The 22,309-nt window shown below is 43.8% G+C and overlaps 1 protein-coding gene across 1 annotated transcript; it reads right to left on the bottom strand.

Annotated features, from left to right (window-relative positions):
• Positions 1 to 6,226: 6,226 nt before the first annotated feature.
• LOC147011408 (tripartite motif-containing protein 14-like) lies at positions 6,227 to 21,726 on the bottom strand. The gene is made up of 5 exons (XM_085856183.1): positions 21,635 to 21,726; positions 16,226 to 16,459; positions 16,082 to 16,104; positions 9,600 to 9,694; positions 6,227 to 9,368 (listed from the first exon to the last, which is right to left on the bottom strand). Exons 2-5 carry the CDS (start codon positions 16,457 to 16,459, stop codon positions 8,839 to 8,841), a joined length of 882 nt encoding a protein of 293 aa, XP_085712309.1. The 5' UTR covers positions 21,635 to 21,726; the 3' UTR covers positions 6,227 to 8,838.
• Between the last annotated feature and the right edge of the window lie 583 nt (positions 21,727 to 22,309).

Here is a 22,309-nt window from a genome sequence, read left to right as displayed (position 1 = left end):
GCATGAGGCGATACTATGCACTCCACAAGTGCCATTCTCATTACCCTCGCTGAAGGAGATGGTCCATTTGTTTTCGGTCCATTTGTTACTTGGCGAAAAGCATTTTTTCCTAAGTATGTTGGTCTGTCATGTTTGTCTGTCTATCACATGATTTTTTGCCACAGTTTTCAAGCAATCGTTCTGAAATTTTTTGTGTGTGTGTAGTTGACCGGCCAAAGACAGCAACGCTTAATTTTGGTGAAGATCCAAATCCGGATCCAGATCTGAGAATTTCAAAAGTGATTCTTCACTATTAAGAGATGGGGCCAAAAACTACGTATAGCATGACATCTCAAAAAAGTTGTGGATGAGTTAAGACAAAACGAGGTGGATGAGTTGGTTAGGTAACAAGAACAAGCCGATGCGATTCTGGTTCAGGTCTGGATTCAGATCTGACCTATCAGTGACGTTCAAAATGTAAACTGTTCAGCCTGGCGGAGGTATGTGCTCAACCGAGTGATGTTCTGTTTCGCCAAGTGTCACTCTGAGTGGTTTTTCATGTCTGTCTGTTTGTTTGTCCGCACAGAACTTTTGTGTCTTTCTCTTCAACCGCTTGTCGCGTTGAGATGAAATTTTCACCATTGGTGCGCCAACTCGTGTGGAATGTTTTAATCATAATTATGACGTCATAGGTCACGTGTTGTGACAGCTATGTTGGAAAAACGGAAAAACTTTGGACCTCTGTCTCTGAAACCGCACCAACGAAAAAGTTGAAACTTGGCACACCTCATGGGGAATGTTTTTATGACGTCATAGGTGCCTTCGTTACGACATCATAATTGCACATGTCGAACGCCACATCTGATCCGTATGAACATTTTTGAGGGTCATCTCGGGATAAAATGGTCCACAGAAAAAATGTTGATGACATCATCAGGCACATGATTTGGCAGCTATATTGTTTAAAAAAAAAAACCTTCAAAAATGTTCTCTGAAATTGCTGAACAGCTCGAGGCGAAACTTTACACGTATGACCGCCTATCAAAGAGGAACAAAAGAAAAACATATCATATCATAGGTCACATGGTTTGGCAGCCATATTGGATTTACCCTAAAATCTATAAAAAAAATGTTCTTCTCCAGAACGGCTGTACAGATCGAGGGGAAACTTCACAAAAATATTCCCCAAGCCTTGGGTGTACAAGTTTGTTCAGGAATAATTGATAGGTCACATGGTTTGGTATCTATACTGGATTGAAGACAAATATGAAATAATGTTTTTTTTCTGGAACCGCTTAATCAATCAACATGAACCTTCACAATTATGATCCAGTCCTGATGGGGAATACATGTTTTAAATTTCAACTCAGTCCGACGCATTGTTCTGGCAGCCATAATTATTTTTAAAAATTTGATCTGGGTTCTTTTTGATTTTTTTGTTTGTTTTTGAATAAGGCTCACTTTGCTGTTCCAAGATGGGTTTGAGGGTAGAGGAGTAGCAGCTGAAATATGAATCCTATTCAGGTTCCTCCTGAGCCTGGTGTTGGCTTAGTGGTTAGGGTGGTGGCTTTGGATCCTAGGGTCCTGAGTTCAAGCCCCGTTGGACCGCTGAATTAAAACGCCAGGAGGTTGACTCAGCCTGTCATCCTAACCGAGGTCGGCAAAATGAGTACCAGTGCACTGGTAAGGGGGACACTGCATCAGCAGCATAGCCGTGTCCCAACCAATGATGCAACCAGCAGCCACAGGCTGCACTCGATAGAGAGAGAGAGGTTCCTCCTGATGACTTCATCTTTGCTTTGTGCTTGTTTGGGTTCCTTCTGATTACTCCAATGAAGGACAGTACCTATTTGGTCTTCCATTTGATCTGAATTTAATTTATTTTTTTTATCCCATTCTAAATTCAATTGATTAACAATGAAAGACGTCATGGGTCAGGGTCAGGGTCAGGGTTAGGGGTCCAATCAAAGCAGGGTTGCATCAAAGAGCGATATCTTAGTACCCGCTCATCACTTCCAGCAGTTATAAAGTGGCAGTTATAATTCAGTCTCTTATTAATTACGTAACACACCAGCACACAAATGCTACACAAAACACAACACAAGTCCTGGTGAGGGTCTGCAATCTCCGATTGCTTTTTCCAGTTATTTTTGTTTCACTGAGAACCCTGAGCACAAAAACCTTGTTTCCACAGTAAACAATAGCATCAACTACATATACTGTACTTCGTTCCATGTCCCTGTTATACAAGCAAGACGGTGTCTCTCTAGTTTTTTTTCAAATGCATCAATAAACGACTTTCCTGCAATCACAGCTTCAATGTGGTGCTTTCTGTTCACTTAATTCACAGTCAGGGGAGCCTTGATATCCTCACCAATAGCCATAGTATGTTGGTCAGGATGACCTTGATGGTTCTCCCATGTCTGAGGTTTGTCAACATCAGCAGTGATACTAGTAGGACTATCGCTTTGTCCAATGGTTGCTTTAAAAAAAGAAAAATGTTTGAGGGCAGTGTCATTTTTGGCCCTGCTGCCTCGAGCGGGCTCAGAAAGTCAAATACCAACCGATGCATTCATGGGCATATTTTTGAACATTTTGTCATGAAACTTTGGATATGCACTCAATATTGGGGAATGCATGAAATGTGTAACTATTCTTTGGATTTGACCCTCAATTCATTCCCCAGGGCGTGGGGACTTAGGGTCACAGTGGTCAAAATGAGAAAAGTATTACCAAGCTGTGAGTGTGGCAGTTACTTACTCGCAGTGGTGAGTTTTTTTGTCTTGTGTGATCTCAATTTCTGCCTTATGTGGCTCCTGGACAATATCTACAGACTCTAGTCTGTGTCAGCTGCCACCTCATCATCTCTCTCTCTCTCTCTCTCACTATGGACCACTTCTCCCTTGAAGGATGTCTTTGCATCCTCCTTCAATCAAAATCAGAACTACTCACCACCTTCAACGAATCTAAATCTCTCACCATTATTCCTCGACTACTGATGTCATAGATTGGAGATGCAAGCTCCAATAGGCAGGCATCAAAATAAAGGGATGAAGAAGAAGAGTAACGATTAGAGTGCTAATAAGAATAATTAATTATTAATGCAAGTGAGGCAGAAATAATAACGAAAACATTAGATCAGGACTCAAAGAGCGAACCAATGTTTTTGGTGTATTATAAGGTCATAAATACCATAATCACAGTTTAACTTTCCTTTTTTTATTGATTGATTATACTCATGAATTGATACAAAGTACAGCTTGACCACCAACAGGTGGTAATTTCCAATCAGATCCGTATGATTGTGATGACGTGGCAGTGCAACAACATAAATATTAAACCTCCAAGCTTGATGGAACAGCAAGGCACAGATCACGTCCCATATCAGCCGAAGCTGCATGGACGATGAGCAACAATGACCGTCTGTCTCGCACACAAGCACATTGTCTCCACCCTGCTGCGGCGGACAGTTTAGAACCACCCCCCCCCCATCCACTTTCTCAACAACCCTCTGGAAGAAGTCCTTTCATTCAAGCTTCTGGGTCTCACAATCTGCCATGACCTTTCCTGGGAAAGCCACATTTCAAACCTCGCCTCTAAAACCAGTCGCCGATTGGGAATCCTCCGTCGTGCCAAGTCCTTCCTTGGCCCACCTGAGCTCCTGACCACTTACAAAGCTTTTGTCCGCAACCTGGTGGAGTACTGCTCTCCCCTCTGGGCTGGTGCTCCCGCCTCCCACCTTTCTCAGCTTCATGCTGTGGAAACCAAGGCATTTCGGATCATTGGCATCTTCCTCGATGAGGCTGAGTCTTTGGGCCTCTCACTCTCTTACCACAAGCAGGTCGGTGGTCTTTCTGTCTTTTACCATCTCCTCTCCGGTCTCACCCCCCCCCGCTCTGTCTGCAATTTGTCCCCACCACATTTCCGCAGGGCCCTCAAGGTCCGCCAACAACCCCCTTCTGGTAAAACTTCCAAAATCACGAATCACTGCTCACCTTCACTCTTTCATTCCTCTTTTTTCCCGCCTTTGGAATAAACTCCCTCACTCTATTCATTCCCATTCTTCCCTCCAGGCCTTCAAAAAACAGCTGTTCACCACCACCTCTTATCGTACCCCATCCAAATCCTCGATCTTTTCTACCCTCGTTAATCCACCCCAAGCCTACCTCCTTCAAATTCCCTGCTTTCCTTCCTGAAAGTCCCTGTATGTCCATCTTCTATTCCCCATGTTCCTCACCCCATCCCTCTCCCTTCCATGGATCTCTTAATGTCTCTGCTCCCCACTGTTTTGTCCTTCCCACTCCCTCCCCTCCTGTCTCATGTCCCCCTTGCAGTGTATTGTGTGTAAGCTCTCATGTGAGCCTCAACAAGGTATACAAAAAAAAAAAAACAAGAGTGAGGTGAAATGAACTGTCATAGGAATACGCATTGATAATTAATCATCGAGAAGGCATGTTGTCTCCCCCCTCAATGTTTGTGTCTAAAACCACTTCTCCCTGAACCCCTTTACAATGTGTTTTCCTCTGTATATCTTTATTTTATGTCCTTTATAAGAAAGTGGCCTTGCGGGACAGCCAAGGCAGAAATGTAAGTGCAGACTCGCCAAGCCTCGAACATTCGGGACAGCCTGGGGAGTTTTGGGGTGGGGCTTCGGCTTGAGTGATGATGATCGGCCAAAGAGCACATAGTGGGCAGAGCTTAGTGACACCATGGGTCTGGGTGTGCAATGCTGGGTCATAAAAGGATCCCTGAACGGAACGTACAGTTGAAGTGTCGAACCTGAAGTTGAGTGCGGTTGCATCTGCAGTGGAGCTCAGAGGAGGGAAGCGGACATACGGCTGACCAGACAGGGAGGTGGAGTGAGCACATCCTACCATCACGTAATCAGCCCCTCTTCCTGGGATGAGCCGCTCCCCTTCCTGCTGAGTCCCTCTTCCCGATCGCTCCCCAGCATTGTGCCAGCTACATTTGACCAGCGTGCTCACGGTCCCTGCTTTCCTTTGGCTACTCCGAACCCCCTGTTGGACTTGCGACACCCGAACGGGCCACCATAAAGTATTCCGTGCCCCATCATATCTCTCTGGTCTCAAGTTAGCTACATAACAGCCTTCTGTCCATACGAATCCCCAGGATGCATGTATTATTTATTGTAAATAAACCTCTATAGTTTGATTTCTTGATTGCCTTCTTGTTCTTCTCCTCCCCATTTTAAAATACAGTACAAATTATAAACTCACTGGGTTCCTGAATAATTTGGACCGCTACAATCACTCAGCCAAGAGCTGCATTAGCTTTAAAATCCTTTGGAGGATATTGGGGTTTTGGGCGTTTTAACGTCTGTTATTAAATTCACGTCCTCGCTGGCTCGGACCACCACTTGGGTTCTTCTTGATTATGGCCCCAGAGAGGAAAGGTATCCACTCCACAGACCAAGGGCATTCCAAATTCGAGTTTGGTAAATGAGCGAGTCGGCCCTTAATCCAGCTCGGAGTATCTCAGGCATTTGGCCAACGTGATCCCCGGAACAATACATTTGTCCTTCATGTTTATACCAGATTGAACTACCAGCTTTGACCACTGTGAGTAACATTATGATGCTACACAGAGCGTAACATACAAAACGGATCTCGATTGCTCAACCCAAACACCTTCAGATTTCACTTCTCGATGATTTTTGGTACGCGCAAACCCGATTAAATATCATGGATTGCAATCAGAAAAGGCCGACACGATATCAGATATAATAAACTTCCCCAAAGCTGTCTGGTCTGGGTTCGATGTCGGATCCCAGACTGTATCTCCTTCCCAGTGTACTGTATCAAATCACCCAGTGTACTGTATCTCCTTCCTATGAGACTCCAAGGGTAGCTCCCAATGCCCTGTGAAAGGCTGTGTACTCTTCAAATATTAGTGATAAAATTATTAGTCAATAACATACACTCAAGTGCATACATACTCCGTCTCTAACATACATGTGTGTACATACTCTGTACTATATGTATATATTGTTGTGGTTACCAAATTCGCAAACCACCATTCAGGTCCCTTAGGTGAGATATCTCGGTAAGTATATGTGTAGTTAGGCCCAAACCCGTTGTCTAGTGGGAATAAATGTTATTCATGCGTGCTGCGACTCTTCAGGATAGCCGTTTTTCTTTTACTATCTTTACTTTGGACCAACCGCCATTGTTACCACAACCACAACATCAACCACCCACCGCGGCGCCGCTTCACGTCACACCTCGCAACCGTCGCATCGCCACCGTTCTTGCGCCGCTTGTGGGTACCGGTGTTGGACTCGTGCAGGGCGCGCGCCGAACAGCGTGTACAAAACCACGGATTTTCCACTTCAAAAACGGATCAAAAACGACACACGCCCACTTTTGTGCCGTCCAATCGGTGAGCGAGGGGCGATTTGGCCCCGCCTCCAGGGCGTTGGAGGGCGATCGATATATGCAAATTTATGGATCAAAAAGCATTCACGCCCACTTTTTCTCGGGCCAATGGGGAGCGAGGTGAAAGGTCGAAGGGAGGGGGTCAAAGCTGAGAGAGCGAAGCCACGGGGCTTATAAAAGCGACCGTGTTCGTCAGTCAAGGGGACAGAGAGTTAAGACTTCGCGGGCGGTGGAGTTGGGAAGAAGGAGCAAGAAGGAGCTGGTCGTCGTCGTGTGCGTTGGAGTCGGAGCGGAGGGGACGGAGCTGTGGAGAGGCGGCGAGGGCAGACGAGGGGTGCTCGCGTCGTGCAGGGAGCTGCACCCCAGGGAGGCCGACAGCGCGACCTGGCCGAGGTGGAGACGCTCGTCGCGGGACTCGAGGCAGAGTAGGAATCCTCTATACCCCGAGCATCAGCAACCCCCTCCTGTTTCCCCCCGCGCTGAGATAGTGCGACCAAGGGGGCCCCTTTCCCACCCCCTACCAGACACTGCCCGCGAGGCCCGCGGAGTTGAGGCACCATCGCCGCTCCGCGTCTCATCACCAGACGGGTAGGCCCGACCCGGTCTCGGCCTCAGGCCCGCCTCATCTTTGAGGGTGTTCTTTTCCTTGGTTTTGGGTATGTGTTGTCGGCGCCGTCTGTGAAGTAAAATTGTATAAGTGTTGCCGTGTGCTCGCGTAATTGGTATTAGATCTGCATTGTCGCATTTGCTTTTTGTGTAAATTGCATTGTGTTTTTCTTTTCTATGTGCTTTTGGTGGAATTGAATATGTGTGCTTTCCGTTCATCGCGAATAAATGTGCTTTGTGTTGAACTGTTTCCCGCTTCGCTTCGTCATTTCTTTCATTGAATCCTCATCTTGCTTCACGTAAAGGGTTGGTAGTGGGCTGAATACGCCCGATAATTAATCGAACCGTCGAGGTCGACGAATAACACCGCTCGGTTATCCCGATAGTACGGAACGGGTCGCTTAAGTGGCCCGTGTCCGAAGTCGACCTGCGGCGAGGTGCGATCGCCCGGTCTACCCTCCGCGTGGGTACTTAGGTAGGTCGAATTTGGCGAGCAACCCTATCCCACGCGGGGGCTGATTGGCTCGATCGCGGTGAGACCGAAAGGTCCACCCGTGACTGGTTCCCGGCGTTAGTCCGAGAGGGTCACGACTGGATTGTCCGTCCGGTGGGCGACGTGCCGCGATTCGAGTTACGTGGCCGTCAGCACGCCGGCGGGCGCGAATCCGTAACAATATGTATGTATGCATATATAAATATAAATAAATAACAGGATAGTTTCTCCCAAGTTTCCTCTCTGCCCTCTCACCCTTCATGTTTCCTTACCAAAGATCTTCGGTGTAATTCAAATATCTTACAATTCTCTAAAAACATCTGAATTTGCCGACAGTTTTTGTTCTCCTCAAGTCATTCAAAATAGTCCAGCAGCGTAGTCTGATATTTCAGATCAATTGTTCAAATTTGTAAGCCGACCAAGGCAAAATCTCGGGTGGCTCCATATCTAGAATTGTTCGGAATACATTATTCTACATGTGTACCAATTTTGTGATGCTTTTATGCAAATTTGAACAATTGGTTTGCGATGCTGCAGTACTAAAAGTCGACTTTCATCGAATGAACTTGGATGCAGGAGGAGGCCATTTGGACCTGCACTGCATCTACATGCAAGGACGCAAGGAAATCCCACTATCACAGGATTGTTGTTTTTGTTGTTGTCTATATTTATGTTTAAATGTTTGATATGGAATCGGTGGTGTTGTTCTTTGGCCCTCCCTTATTATCAAATGTTATGCTACCCTATCACCCGTCCTTGACCAGTATATCAGGTCGTATGTTTAAAATTATAATTATTTTATGAGACCTGAAGATATTGTTAAACTTGTTGCAGTTTATTTTTTTGATCACCCAGGGAAGCGTTGTGTAGTTTTATCTCCAAAAAAATGCTGATCCTCTTGAACAAATAACTAAAAATTCAAACTAATTTATAAAACTGAATATAATATTTAAGACTTGTCTACGTGTATTATAATGAAGAACGATCGGAAATAAATTATTCAGCCCCAGTCCGACTCTACAATGTCATCGATCTGCCCTATCATTTTATTTCCTTTGTCTGTTTATGACGTCAGATGGTCTGTGATGTCAAATCTGATTGGCTCACCCCTTTTTTTGCTTCGATGGATATATTAACCATCACTTTCACAAATACATGTGTTTAAAACACACAGAAAGAGCTTTACAATGTGCATGGTACTCCATTAACTAATTAGTCTCATTATAATATAATTTAAACAATTATACTATAATTTAAACTATGGTTTGAAAAGTAGGTTATATGACTTTAGGTATTATCAATGTCCTTTTTAAGGTGTAGCTGAGTATATAAAGCGTTAGAGAGAAGGGGATAAAGACCATGTTTTTAACCATTGATGGACAGCGAGTCTCCATCACCGGAGATCCACAGGGCTGGACACAGGCTCTGGCTAAATGTTGCATGGAAGGCGTGTATAAGCTTCATTGTCTCCACCTGGTAAAACCGAAGAGTTCCTGCTTCATTGTCGAGGAGAAGGCCAATCTTCATTGGAGGGTCTATGGTAGACACTGGAGCTTTCACCCCGTCGTGCCAGGCTGAGAGCGTGGCGTTGTACTTGAGCAAACACCACGAGAAGGGGTTCTCGCCCAGCCAACAATCTGCACTTTCCCCCTTGCGTTGGATCCCGGGGTAGGCCACTCCGATGCGACAGTACCTCGCCCGACTCGCGTCTACTTCCCAGTAATGGCGGCCTGAAGAGAACGTGCTGATGCCGAGGACTTGCCACAAGCAATCGTATCGTTGTGGTAGATCAGGGTAAGATTGCCATGTCTCTGAAGCTGTCACCGTGGTGAGGTCGTTTGAGAGCAATAGCTGAGGGTGTGCAGTTTTCATGTCAAGAGTTTGAGGTTGTCCATCTTCAAAAGAGGAAGGTTAAGGAAGAGATGGGAAAATGCATCATCTCATCAGGGGATTGCTGCCCATCTGCACTATTGTTCTGGCCACGTAATAATATGTCATTTCATAAGTAACTTGAACAACTTTATTAAAAAAATATATTGCATCAGGTTCAAATGGATAATGAGCATTCCCCTTACAAGGTTAAAACATTGTTATGATGTAAAAAAGTAAAACTTCAAAAGACTTACAAACTCTGCGCAAAACCGTTCGCCCAAGATCTGCCACGTCCAGGATCCAAGGTAAGCGAAGTTCCGGAATCACGAGAGAGTTTGCTTCATTAATTCTGTACTCAGGAGCACACACAGCACATGGTTGGTAATGACAGGGTCTTACAGGTATAGCATGGCAGATGTATGCCTGGTGTTGGCTTAATGGTTTGGGTGGTGGGCTTGGGATCCTAGGATCCTGAGTTCAAATCCCATTTGGCTGTTGAATTAATTCCAGGTGGGGTTGACTCTGTCTGTCATCCTTCCGAGGTCGGCAAAATGAGTACCAGCTTGCTGGTATCCTGTGCCGGAGTGGTGACCCGTCCCGGATTGTGCCCAATAGCCAAGGAGACTGCTTCGGCAGCACCAATGTTCTGCACAGAGTATGGTCCCAGTGGATGGATTGATGGCAGACATGGGGCCTTTGGAATGGAAAATCAAGGCTGGAGTCTGAGAATCTAGGGCCTAAAGTGCAGTGATCTCGCTGGATCTAGAGTATGCTGGACCTCTAGTATGACAATCTATGACCTAAAGTGCAGTGATCTTGCTGGACATATAGTATGACAATCTTGGGCCTAAAGTGCAGTGATCTAGCTGGACCTATGGTATGGCAATCTATGGCCTACAGTGCAGTGATACCTATAGTCTGGAAATCCTACAGTGCTTGTGGTAATTATGGACTGTTATATAATAAATATAACCAAGTGCATGGAAAAAGTATGGCGTTCATGGCATCCCCAGCACCTGACTGCTGGGTGCATAGTTTCTGAAGTTACTATACTGTTGATGCAGTGCCCCTCTATACATTTGAGCAGAAATTTAGAATTTGACCCGAATATCAGCATGCAATGAGGCCCTACAGCAAGGTAAACTGGGACCAACAGTGGGGAAATATAGGGTCAACGTGAGGCAATAAAGGGTCTATGTTTGGTAATTTAAGGTCTCAGTTATATCAGGCATTACAACAGACAATATCTACTCTTACTTCTACTACTACTTCTTTAAAGACCCCAACTAATCCCACCTTATTGTGGTGTCAACCAAGCTGGGAAGGTTTAGTCCTCAGAAACTGACTGGTGAGGTCTGACATCCTGACGGACTGGAGGTGACTTGGGGAGGAATTAGTAACTTGTTCAGGGTACCAGCAATAGCTCACCCCCTCTTTGGGAAATACACCGTGGAATCTTTAACGTCCACCAAATAATGCGAGCAGACGGGACATCTGGCTTGACACCCATCCAAGTGACAATGTATTTAGGGATGTAATGAATACCCTACATCCAAAGCATCAATCTGATAGTTTAGAGTCCGATAGGAAATGAAACCCCTTGGATGGACATGAAGCCACGTGTCCCATCTGCAAGCATTGGTTGGTGGATATTAAAGATCCCACGGTGCTCTTCGTGATCAGGAGGCGAGTTATCGTCGGTACCCTGAAAAAGTACAAATTCCTGTCCACGTCATCTTCAGTCGAATGTGAGGCCTGGTCAGCTGGTTCTTGAAAGACTTTGACCAAAAACATTCTTTGAGCGAACCCAAAAGGTGTGAATAATTGGGGCTGTTAAATAAACAGTATAAATGAATGTATAAATCCATGTATATGTATGTATGTATGTATGTACAATATGTATGTATGTGTGTATGTACAGTATGTATGTATGTATGCATGTATGTACAATATGTATGTATATGTATGTGTGTATGTATGTACAATATGTATGTACATGTATATGTACAGTATGTATGTATGTATGTATGTATGTATGTATGTATGTATGTATGCACAATATGTATGTATATGTATGTGTGTATGTACAGTATGTATGTATGTGTGTATGTATGTGTGTATGTACAGTATGTATGCACAATATGTATGTGTGTATGTATGTATGTATGTATGTTTGTGCAGCATGTATGTATACATGAATATATGTATGTACTGTATGTATGTACAGTATATATGTATACATACATGTATGTATGTACAGCATGTATGTATACATGTATGTCTGTACAATATGTATGTATGTATGTACAGTATGTATACATGTATGTACAGTATGTATGTATGTGCAATTGTATGTATGTACAGTATGTATGTAAACATGTATGTATGTACAGTATGTATGTAAACATGTATGTATGTACAGTATGTATGTCTGTACAATATGTATGCATGTATGTACAGTATGTATGTACAATATGTATGTATGTACAGTATGTATGTATACATGTATGTATGTACAGTATGTATTTATGTATTTACAGTATGTATACATGCATGTATGTACAGTATGTATTTATGTTTTTACAGTATGTATACATGTATGTATGTACAATATGTATGTATGTACAGTATGTATGTATGTATACATGTATGTATGTACAATATGTATGTATGTACAGTATGTATGTATGTATACATGTATGTATGTACAATATGTATGTATGTACAGTATGTATGTATGTATGTATACATGTATGTATGTACAATATGTATGTATGTACAGTATGTATGTATGTATACATGTATGTATGTACAATATGTATGTATGTACAGTATGTATGTATGTATACATGTATGTATGTACAATATGTATGTATGTACAGTATGTATGTATGTATACATGTATGTATGTACAATATGTATGTATGTATGTATATATAGTGTTGTAGTATTCGCGCCCGCCCGACATGCGAACGACCGCGTTTCACCAAAAGCAGCCGGTTTGCCCACCGAACAGACAATCCAGTCGTGACTTTCTGCAATGGCGTCAGAAACCAGTCACGGATGGGTTTTCAATCCCACCACAACCTTGTCCGTACCCTACCCTGTGCTCCAGGGTCCAATCGCCAAATGTTCGATTTACCTAATTATTCGCGCAGGTTGGTTACCGAGAGGTTGTACCTCAACGGGACCGCTTGGAAATGAGCCGCTTAAGCAGCCCGCTTCCTTTTGGGATAACCGAGCGAGGTAATATCGCGCAGTCCTGTTGGACCCGATCACTTTACCGGCTATTTAAAAGCCAACTAATATTCCGCAATGCAAGATAGCGTTCCAATAAGGGAAAGAGGACACGACGAACGGGTTCCCATTTAAACCAGCACATTTATTTACTCTACGTATGCAGGAACAATCATGCAGTCATTCAAAAACACCAACATGCACGTACACAGAACAAGCAATGAATGCGGCACGGCACGCCGGCAAGACAAAGCGCTACAACTGTCTATAAGCAATTATTAATGTACAGTCACTTACACAGTTTTACTTACGGGACTCGACGCCACAACATTCATTCGAAAGAAAAGCAGGAAAAAACTCCATCAAAGGCAATGGGGTCACACTGGACCTCTTGGGTCTTTATGGCGTGGGACTTGGCAGACCGAACGAGTCCCACGAGACCGTTGCAGGTTACCTGCACCCTCGTGGTGTCTGGCTTGGGCGACCCGCGACGTCCCGTCCCCACAGCAGCGAGCGTAGCCACGGTCGAGCTCGGGCCTTCCGTGTGGCAGGCGAGCTCTCTCCGGCTCTCTCCACACGAACGCGCTTGGGCGACCCGCGATGCTCCTTCCCCACGGCAGCTGGTGTAGCCGCGGTCGAGCTCTGGCCTTGCCAAGCGGTCGGGTGATTCGGTCACAGTCGGCAACTCATTTGAGAGGAACGAACGGGTCTTTGCTCTCTTTGAGTTGATGCTCTGTAAGAACCCGTCCGTCCCTCAGAGATGCTCGAACTGCGCCGAAGCCCGATCACCTCGGCCTGCAGTGACGCCGCTCGATGCGGACTCGCCGCGGCTGGCGCAAAGATGGCGTCGTTTCGGAGACGAAGGTGAGGCGATGTTTGTCGTGTGGAGATGTTGACGGTTGCTGGCGAAGTGGTGAGGATGGCGTGGTTTGGTGAGAGGCAGGTGTGGTTGTGGTGGTGGAAGGCGGTTGGTCGGAAGCGGTTGTTGAGAGCGATGTTGGTGGTGGTGGTGGTGGTGGTTGTTGTGAAGCGGTTGTTGAGAGCGATGTTGGTGGTGGTGGTTGTTGTAAAGCGGTTGTTGAGAAAGATGTTGGTGGTGGACGTGGTTGGTCCAAAATAACGATAGTAAAGAATAACGGCGAACTCAAAGATCACGGCCCAGTTAACATGAATAGTTCCCTTTAAACAACGGTGGGGAAATCTACCTGGACACGGACTTATCGGCCAAACTGATCGAGGGACCTTTATGGTGTTCTGTCAATTTCCACAGCCGTAACAGTATGTATACATGTATGTATGTATGTATGTACAGTATGTATGTATGTATGTACAGTATGTATGTATGTATGTATACATGTATGTATGTATGTACAGTATGTATGCACAATATGTGTGTGTATGTATGTATGTATGTACAGTATGTATGTATGTACAGCATGCATGTATGTACAGTATGTATGTATACATGTATGTATGTGTGTATGTATGTATGTACAGGATGTATGTATACATGTATGTATGTATGTACAGCATGTATGTATACATGTATGTATCTATGTACAGTATGTATGTATGTACAGCATGTATGTATACATGTATGTATCTATGTACAGTATGTATGTATGTATGTACAGCATGTATGTATACATGTATGTATGTATGCATGTATACTGTATATCTGAAACAGAAAAATGGTAATGTATACATTTATTACCTCTGCTACCAAAGGTGAAGGAGCTTATGTTTTCACCCCTGTTTGTGATTTGCAAAATCGATATTTTTCAAGTATATTGGTCAGTCGAGTTTGTTATTCTGTCTGTTTGTCTGTTTATCGGCTGCAGGTCACAATGTTAAACCGATCATCATGAAACTTTACCAAGGTGTACGGGTAGTCTCAACTGAGAGGCCTATTTATTTTGAGGTGAAAGGTCATATTTGAGGTCAAATTTCTAAAATCATCATTTTTCATCCGATGGACTTGAAATTTGAACAGGATTTGCATATTACTTCACTGAATTGGGAAACCTATTACTTTTGAGGTCAAAAGGTCAAAGGGCAATTCAAAGTCAAACTTCTAAAATCATCAATTTTTATCTGAAAAATCGTTAATTTTCATCCGATTGACTTGTATATTAAACAGCAATTGCAAAGTACATTACTGAATTAGGAAACCAACTATTTTTGAGATCAAAAGGTCAAAGGTTAAAGTTCTAAAATCATCAATTTACAACTGAAAAATCGTCAATTTACATCCTATTAACTTTAAAGTTGAACAAGATTTGCAGAGTCCATCACTAAATTGGGGAAGCAACTATTTTTGACTCTGATCCCGCTCACCAGATTCTCTCAGCGAGGGAGTCTCATGAGTGGAGGAGGCCAGTGGGTCGACCACGTGCCTCATGGTTGCAACAGGTTGACCATCATCTCAAGGAGATGGGGATGGGCCTGGCATCTGCCTGGGGGATGGCCAGACGGAGGCCCCTGGAGTACCGGCGGAAAGTGGACGCAGCGACGTGCTGTTCTGGCACATGCTCCCATACCTGACCTGACAACTATTTTTGAGGTCAAAAGGTCAAAGATCAACTCAAGGTCAAACTTCTAAAATCATCAATTTCAATCTGAAAAATAATCAATTTTCATCCGATTTACCTGAGTTTTGATTAAGATTGTCAATTTTAATCTGAATCAAAGAGACAATTTGATGTATCCATGGCAACCTTTGTAGAGGGGAGGGGAGGTGGATTTTGTAAGTACCGTGCTCCACACGAAGGCTTTTTCTTGTTTTTTTTTTGTTTGTCTGTTTTTGTGCAGGATATCTCAAAAAGCTGTAACGGATTTGGATGAACTTTGGTGGGCAGGTTGGGTATGTGACAAGGATGAACTGATTAGATTTTGGTGAAGATCCGGATCTGGATCCAGTTACGAGAATTTTAAACATGATTCTTCACCATTGAGAGACGGGGCCAAAAACAATACATAGCACGATGCTTCAAAAAGTTGCAGATGGATTTGGATGAAAGTTGGTGGACGAGTTGGGTGTGTGACAAGGAAGAATTGATTCAATTTTGGTGAAGATCTGAATTTGGATTGGGATCCGATAATTTTGAAAAGTGATTCTTCACCATTATGCCTGGTGTTGGCTTTATGGTTTGGGTGGCGGGCTTTGGATCCCAGGGTCCTGAGTTCAAATCCTGCTCAGCCGTTGAATTAATACCAGGTGGGGTTAACTCGGCCTGTCATCCTTCCAAGGCCAGCAAAATGAGTGCCAGCACGCTGGTATCCTGTGTTGGAGTGGCGACCCGTCCAGGATTGTGCCCGATAGCCAAGGAGACTGCTGAAGCAGCACCAATGCTCTGAGCAGAGTATGGTCCCAATATCCTCCTCCACCTTCACTATTGAGACATCGGGCTAAATTAATATATCGTATAATATCTCAAAGCGTTGTCGACGGATTCGTAATAAGAGTGACCAAATAATTTGAAAACTGAAAATGTCTTACCGTTTCACCTGATGATCATGTCCCTGTAAAAGGAAAACAGTTTCATTCAGTTAGTTGCACTAAATGCAAAGCATTGAAACGACTTTGATGTTGATTACATTCAATCAATTTTGTGTTACAGATGGTAAGGAGCACTCTTTTTACCATAAGGAAGCTCAATACCGCCTCATTGTCCAAGCAGAGCTGAAGGTTTGCTTCTGTAGCCTGGACGTGTTTCAGTTTTCCCTCCATATTACAACTCCTGCTTTCAATCTCAGCCACCAAGGACCTGGTTTTCTGCTTCAGCTGCTTCAGCACGTCCTCAAGCTCCTCATCCAACGCTCGGTGCAAATCCGTGTACTTATGCTCTATGTCCCCCTGAATCTCCTCTGCAGACATCTGATGGAGTTGTTAAAGTTAATTGAGAGAATGTTCTATTTGTTATGTTCAATCTCCAAACTCATGCGAAATCTGTATGTTTTGCCTTTCATTAGTAATGTGAGGATTCAAGGTAAATGAGTTGAAATCACAGTATAAAAGTATAAAAATTATTTATTTTATTTAAAAAAATCTCAGCTTATGGAGCTTGTAGGAGATAAATGACAGAGGTCAGTAAGTCCACAGATTGATGGAGGATCAATGTATAACAAGGAGACAAAGACATTCCACAAGAGTGGATGAGTGGCAGAAAGGAGGGAGGGTGGGGTAGGGGTGGAGGGGGAGCGGGGTAGAGGGAGAGTTATGGGGTCAAAGTTGTCAAGCAAATAGTATTTAGAGGAAAATATTTATTTCTGTGTTCGCTCATCTTTATATTAATGTTCACTCTTCCCAAATTGAAAAAAAAAAAAACAATGAAAGTTATTCTTTAAAAATAACGAGCTATCACCAAACAAAAATATGCAATTTGGCATCTCTTTGTCTGTCTGTATTTTTGACTGTGATACCATTCCATTGGAACCATACTCTGTACAGAGTGTCGGTGCTGCTGAAGCAGTTTCCTGGCTGTTGGGCACAATCCTAGACGGGTCGCCACTCCAACACAGGATACCAGCATGCTGGCACTAATTTTGCCGGCCTCGGAAGGATGACAGGTCGAGTTAACCCCACCTGGTATTAATTCAACGGATGAGCAGGATTTGAACTCAGGAGCCACTCAGGAGCTGAGCCACTCCGACGCAGGATACTCGAATGACTCGATCATCCCCAGCAAGCTGGTACTCATTTTGCCAACCTCAGAAGGATGGCAGGCTGAGTCAACCCACTGGGGAAGTAATTCAGTGAGAAACGAGGCTTGTACTCAGGACCCTTGGATCCCAAGCCGCCACCCTAACCACTGAGCCAACACCAGGCTTCTGACTGTGATACAGTCAGTCATTAATTATCCAATCTCAACCAAACTTGACAAAAGGACGAAGGGTCACACAACATATGCCTGGTGTGGGCTTAATTGTTAGGATTGTGGGCTTGGGATCCTGAGTTCAAATCCCACTCAGCTGTTGAATTAATCCCAGGTGGGGTAGACTCTGCCTGTCATCCTTCGGAGGTCGGCAAAATGAGTGCCAGCTTGCTGGTATCCTGTGTCGAAGTGGTGACCCGTCCAGGATTGTGCCCATGAGCCAAGGAGACTGCTTAGGCAGCACCAACGCTATGTACAGAGTATGGTCCCAATGGATGGATGGTCATACAATGGAGGTTGTACCGACTTAATATGACCCAAGGGGGTATTCTGCCTTGGGTGAAATCCTGTTAAGGTGTATAAATAGCTTATTGTGGTGTTTTTGCAAGGCCATTTCTAACAACAAAAGTAACTGGAATGGCATTTGGTAGCGCACATATATCTGCCAGGCTGAACAGTTTGCATTCTGTATCCCACTGAAAGGCTGGATCTGGATCTGGACCTTAACCAAAATCAATTCGGGTTGTTCTCGTCACCTAACGAACTCATCCACCTTCTTTTGTCCAAATCCATCAACAACTTTTTCAAATACCGTGCTATATAATCGGTTTTAGCCCCATCACTCAATGGTGAAGAATCACTTTAAAAATTCTCGAATCCAGATCCAGATTTGGATCTTCACCAAAATTGAATCAGTTATTCCTTATCCCACACCTAACCTGTCCACCAAGTTTCGTCCGAATCCGTCCATAACCTTTTGAAATACCGTGTTCACAGACAGACAAACAAACAGACAGACAATGGTGAAAACATAACCTCTGTCTACCTTCGGTGGTGGTAGTAATAACAAGAATGATAACAGTGAAATATTAATGTTATTACAAAACAATATTAATACGAACAAGAGCGAGAATTGCTTTGCAATACATGTCCCCTCCCAGTCCCAATGAATGATCGGGAGATAAAAATTAATTTGCATTTAATGCACGCTCGAGCCGATACCGGATCCAAAATGAAGGGGAAGAAACTCTCGAATGCGCCGCATTTTTGGTCTAATCGGCAAAATAAAAGGAAAAGCCATTTTCATTTTCTGATATATAATGTAGAATTGAAACCAACAAAGACAACTGGGATAACAAACCGGATATAAAATTTAGTTTGCTTTAAAGCACACTTGAGCCGACACCAGAACCAAAACGAAGAAGAAGAAGAAGAAGAAGAAGAAGAAGAAGAAGAAGAAGAAGAAGAAGAAGAGAAAGAGGAAGAAGAAGAAGAAGAAGAAGAAGAAGAAGAAGAAGAAGAAGAAGAAGAAGAAGAAGAAGAAGAAGAAGAAAAAGAAGAAGAAGAAGAAGAAGAGGAAGAGGAAGAGGAAGAGGAAGAGGAAGCAGAAGAAGAAGAAGAAGAAGAAGGAGAAGAAGAAGAAGAAGAAGAAGAAAAAGAAGAAGAAGAAGAAGAAGAAGAAGAAGAAGAAGAAGAAGAAGAAGAAGAAGAAGAAGAAGAAGAAACTGTGTCCAATCCACTATGTTTCATTCGTTTCTAGGCTTTGCCTATTTCATATTAAAAACTAACCCGATGTCCATACATGAAGCAAAAACATGTGTACGTCTTATGTGCATATATAATACAGTGTGGCTATATACCTGGGATTATCCAAATTGCACTGGGGCATGGACTAACACCTAGGCCTAAGGCCCGAGGCCTGCCAATCTGTGCTGCTTAATACAATGGTGGCGCATGATTTTATTGGGGTAGAACCAGGCCAGCTGTCCAGCCAATTGGTGTAAAGCAATGGGGGTGGAGTCAGGTTAGCTGAACACTGACCCATGTATAATATGTGATGTATAATATATATATATATATATATATATATATATATATATATATATATATATATATAATATGTGAAGTTTTAAAAGGAGCCTGGTGTTGGCTTCGTGGTTAGGGTGGCGGCTTGGGATCCCAGGGTCCTAAGTTTCATGCCCTGTTGGCCGTTGAATGAATACACCAGGAGGTTGACTCAGCCTGTCATCCTTCCGAGGTCGGCAAAATTAGTACCGGTGCACTGGTAAGGCGGACACTGCATCAGTGGCATCGCCGCGTCCCAACCAATAATGCAACCAGCAGCCACAGGCTGAACTCAATAGAGAGAGAGAGAGAGTTTAAAAAGGGCATAACTTTGTGAAAAAAACGACAAAACACCCGGAAACTCGAACTTGTTCTGTAACTTATCATAATATAGCTATGTACCAAGTTTCAGTTGAATATGTCAAAGGGTATTGGGAAAAGTTGGAAAAATAATCACATGTGGGATGGATGGACAGAGGACAAACCCATAGTCCCGTCAGATGAAACCGGAAAGGGACTAATAATATTTCCCCTCCGTGAGGGTTTTTCCTTATTGGACACTAGCTGAAGTTCCCGGGAATACCTGGGGAATTTGCCCTATTTTGTGCCCACTAAGCGATACTCACCGTTCGCAGCCACACTCCCAGCCCGTCAACAGGACTCCTGCACCCCTCCAAAAGGGTTTCGAGCCTACATTCGCACCAACAGCAAAGCGCCCTCCATTTTTGTCAATTTGACTAACCCACTAACTCACATTACTCTGACCCCGGGGTCACTTCGGTGAGAATCACTCCTCCCCCCAATCACTCATTGCACCATGCATACCACATTCGCTCCATACACACAGGCCCGCTGGTCCTCACTCACTCCATACACACAGGCCCGCTGGCCCTCACTCACTCCATACACACAGGCCCGCTGGCCCTCACTCACTCCATACACACAGGCCCGCTGGCCCTCACTCACTCCATACACACAGGCCCTCTGGCCCTCACTCACTCCATACACACAGGCCCGCTGGCCCTCACTCACTCCATACACACAGGCCTGCTGGCCCTCACTCACTCCATACACACAGGCCCGCTGGCCCTCACTCACTCCATACACACAGGCCCGCTGGCCCTCACTCACTCCATACACACAGGCCCGCTGGCCCTCACTCACTCCATACACACAGGCCCGCTGGCCCTCACTCACTCCATACACACAGGCCCGCTGGTCCTCACTCACTCCATACACACAGGCCCGCTGGCCCTCACTCACTCCATACACACAGGCCCGCTGGCCCTCACTCACTCCATACACACAGGCCCGCTGGCCCTCACTCACTCACATCATTTATCTTCCCTTTATGAATTGTCTCCCTAACCCCCTTTTTGGCTTGCCTGGCTCTTTCATGAGCAGATCTATCAGCAGTTAGCTGTTGCCGTGCGCGTGCGGTTCGAGAATTCAAATAACAGTAGGAGAATGTGTATGTTTAAAAAGTCAATGTATACGAACATTTTGTATTTCAAAAAACCCGAGCGTTTTTAAACATGAAGCCTTTTGTTATGATTAATACGCCGGCGCACTATTTGAAAGCCATTTTTTTTTCCAATGTAAATTTTATTTATTTTATTTATATATATATATATATATATATTTTTTTTTTAATACATATTTTTTCATTTTTATGGAGAGCCACTTAGTGCATCCTGGAGCTGAATGTTAGGTCTATATATGTGTAAAGTTTCATCAAGATCGGTTCACTGGTCTAGGAGCTTATTGTTTAAAAAAAAAACAGACAGACAGACAGACACGGACAGAAGGACTGCCATTTATATAGTAGATAAACGCTGTGTTAACATGTATAAATAGGTTATCGGAGTGTTTTAGTGGGGCACCCCTACAGGAAGTAAAAAAAAATTATAAACAACACACATGTTTGATTACCTTTTTAAACAGTTGCTACTGCTGTTAAAAACTAAATGGAAAGGGAGGAAATCTGACGTTCTTGAGGCATTCCATGCTTATTGAATCCCCCACAGATTAACGGACTTGAGCCTACATCGACTGTAATCTATATATCCCAAAGAGGGAAAAATAACATGACCCTTACTGCTGCTGCTGCTCCCAAAGGGAGTGGGTGTACTAGTTCTATAAAAAAAACAATGAGTTATTCTTTTAAAAACAATGAGATTTATTAACCAAAACAATGACCTTGAGAGCAAACAATGAGTTCCAAACAATCAAAGGCACTGACTTGCAATTGAGCTATATAGACCAGACAGTATCAACGGGAAATGATCTCATGCTGCACCACTATGATCAGTTCACAGGTGGTCCTTACTTACCTGTACATCCGTGCAGGCGGTTTTCAGGTGCACGATATGAATTCCAATCCTTTTCTGTAAATCTAGGAGTCTATCTTGACCTGCCAGCAATGACTTCTGCAACACAGTAAATAAATGTTAGCATTCGATTTTTTTTTTAAGTCAATATGTGGAATTCCATGCACAAGTGAGATTTCTGCAATTAGCGTGTTGTTCTAATTTTCATTCATTTCTGGGATATGGATGTCACTGGCAGGGCTGGAATTTATTGCCTACCCCTAATCACCTCCGCCACCCAAGGTGAAGGACGTTATGTTTTCACCCCTTTCTGCCTGTTTGTCTGTCTGATTGCTTGTCTGTTTGTGTGCAGGATATCTCAAAAAGTATGTGGATGGATCAAGATTTAAAAAAAAAAATTGTGTTCAGGTTCGGTGTGTAACAAGGACGAAATGTTTAGATCTTAGTGAAGATCCGGATCCGGATCCGACGACAAGAACTTTTTCAGTGATTCTTCACCATTGAGAGATTGAGCCAAAAATTAAATATAGCTCGATATCCCAAAAAATTGTGGACGGATTCGGATGAAATCCCTCGAATGGGCTTTATTTGACCAATTTGGGTCAATTAGTAGCACGGTCAGGCCATTGGATGGAAGAGATAACAAGCGTCGGGTTTTCACCTTTAAACCCAAAAGCT

This window comes from Eptatretus burgeri, chromosome 15 (assembly GCF_056783735.1).
Source record: "Eptatretus burgeri isolate ZD-2024b chromosome 15, Ebu_testis_v1, whole genome shotgun sequence".
Classification (NCBI taxonomy): Eukaryota; Metazoa; Chordata; class Myxini; order Myxiniformes; family Myxinidae; genus Eptatretus; species Eptatretus burgeri.
This window is presented reverse-complemented; position numbering and strand designations above follow the sequence as displayed.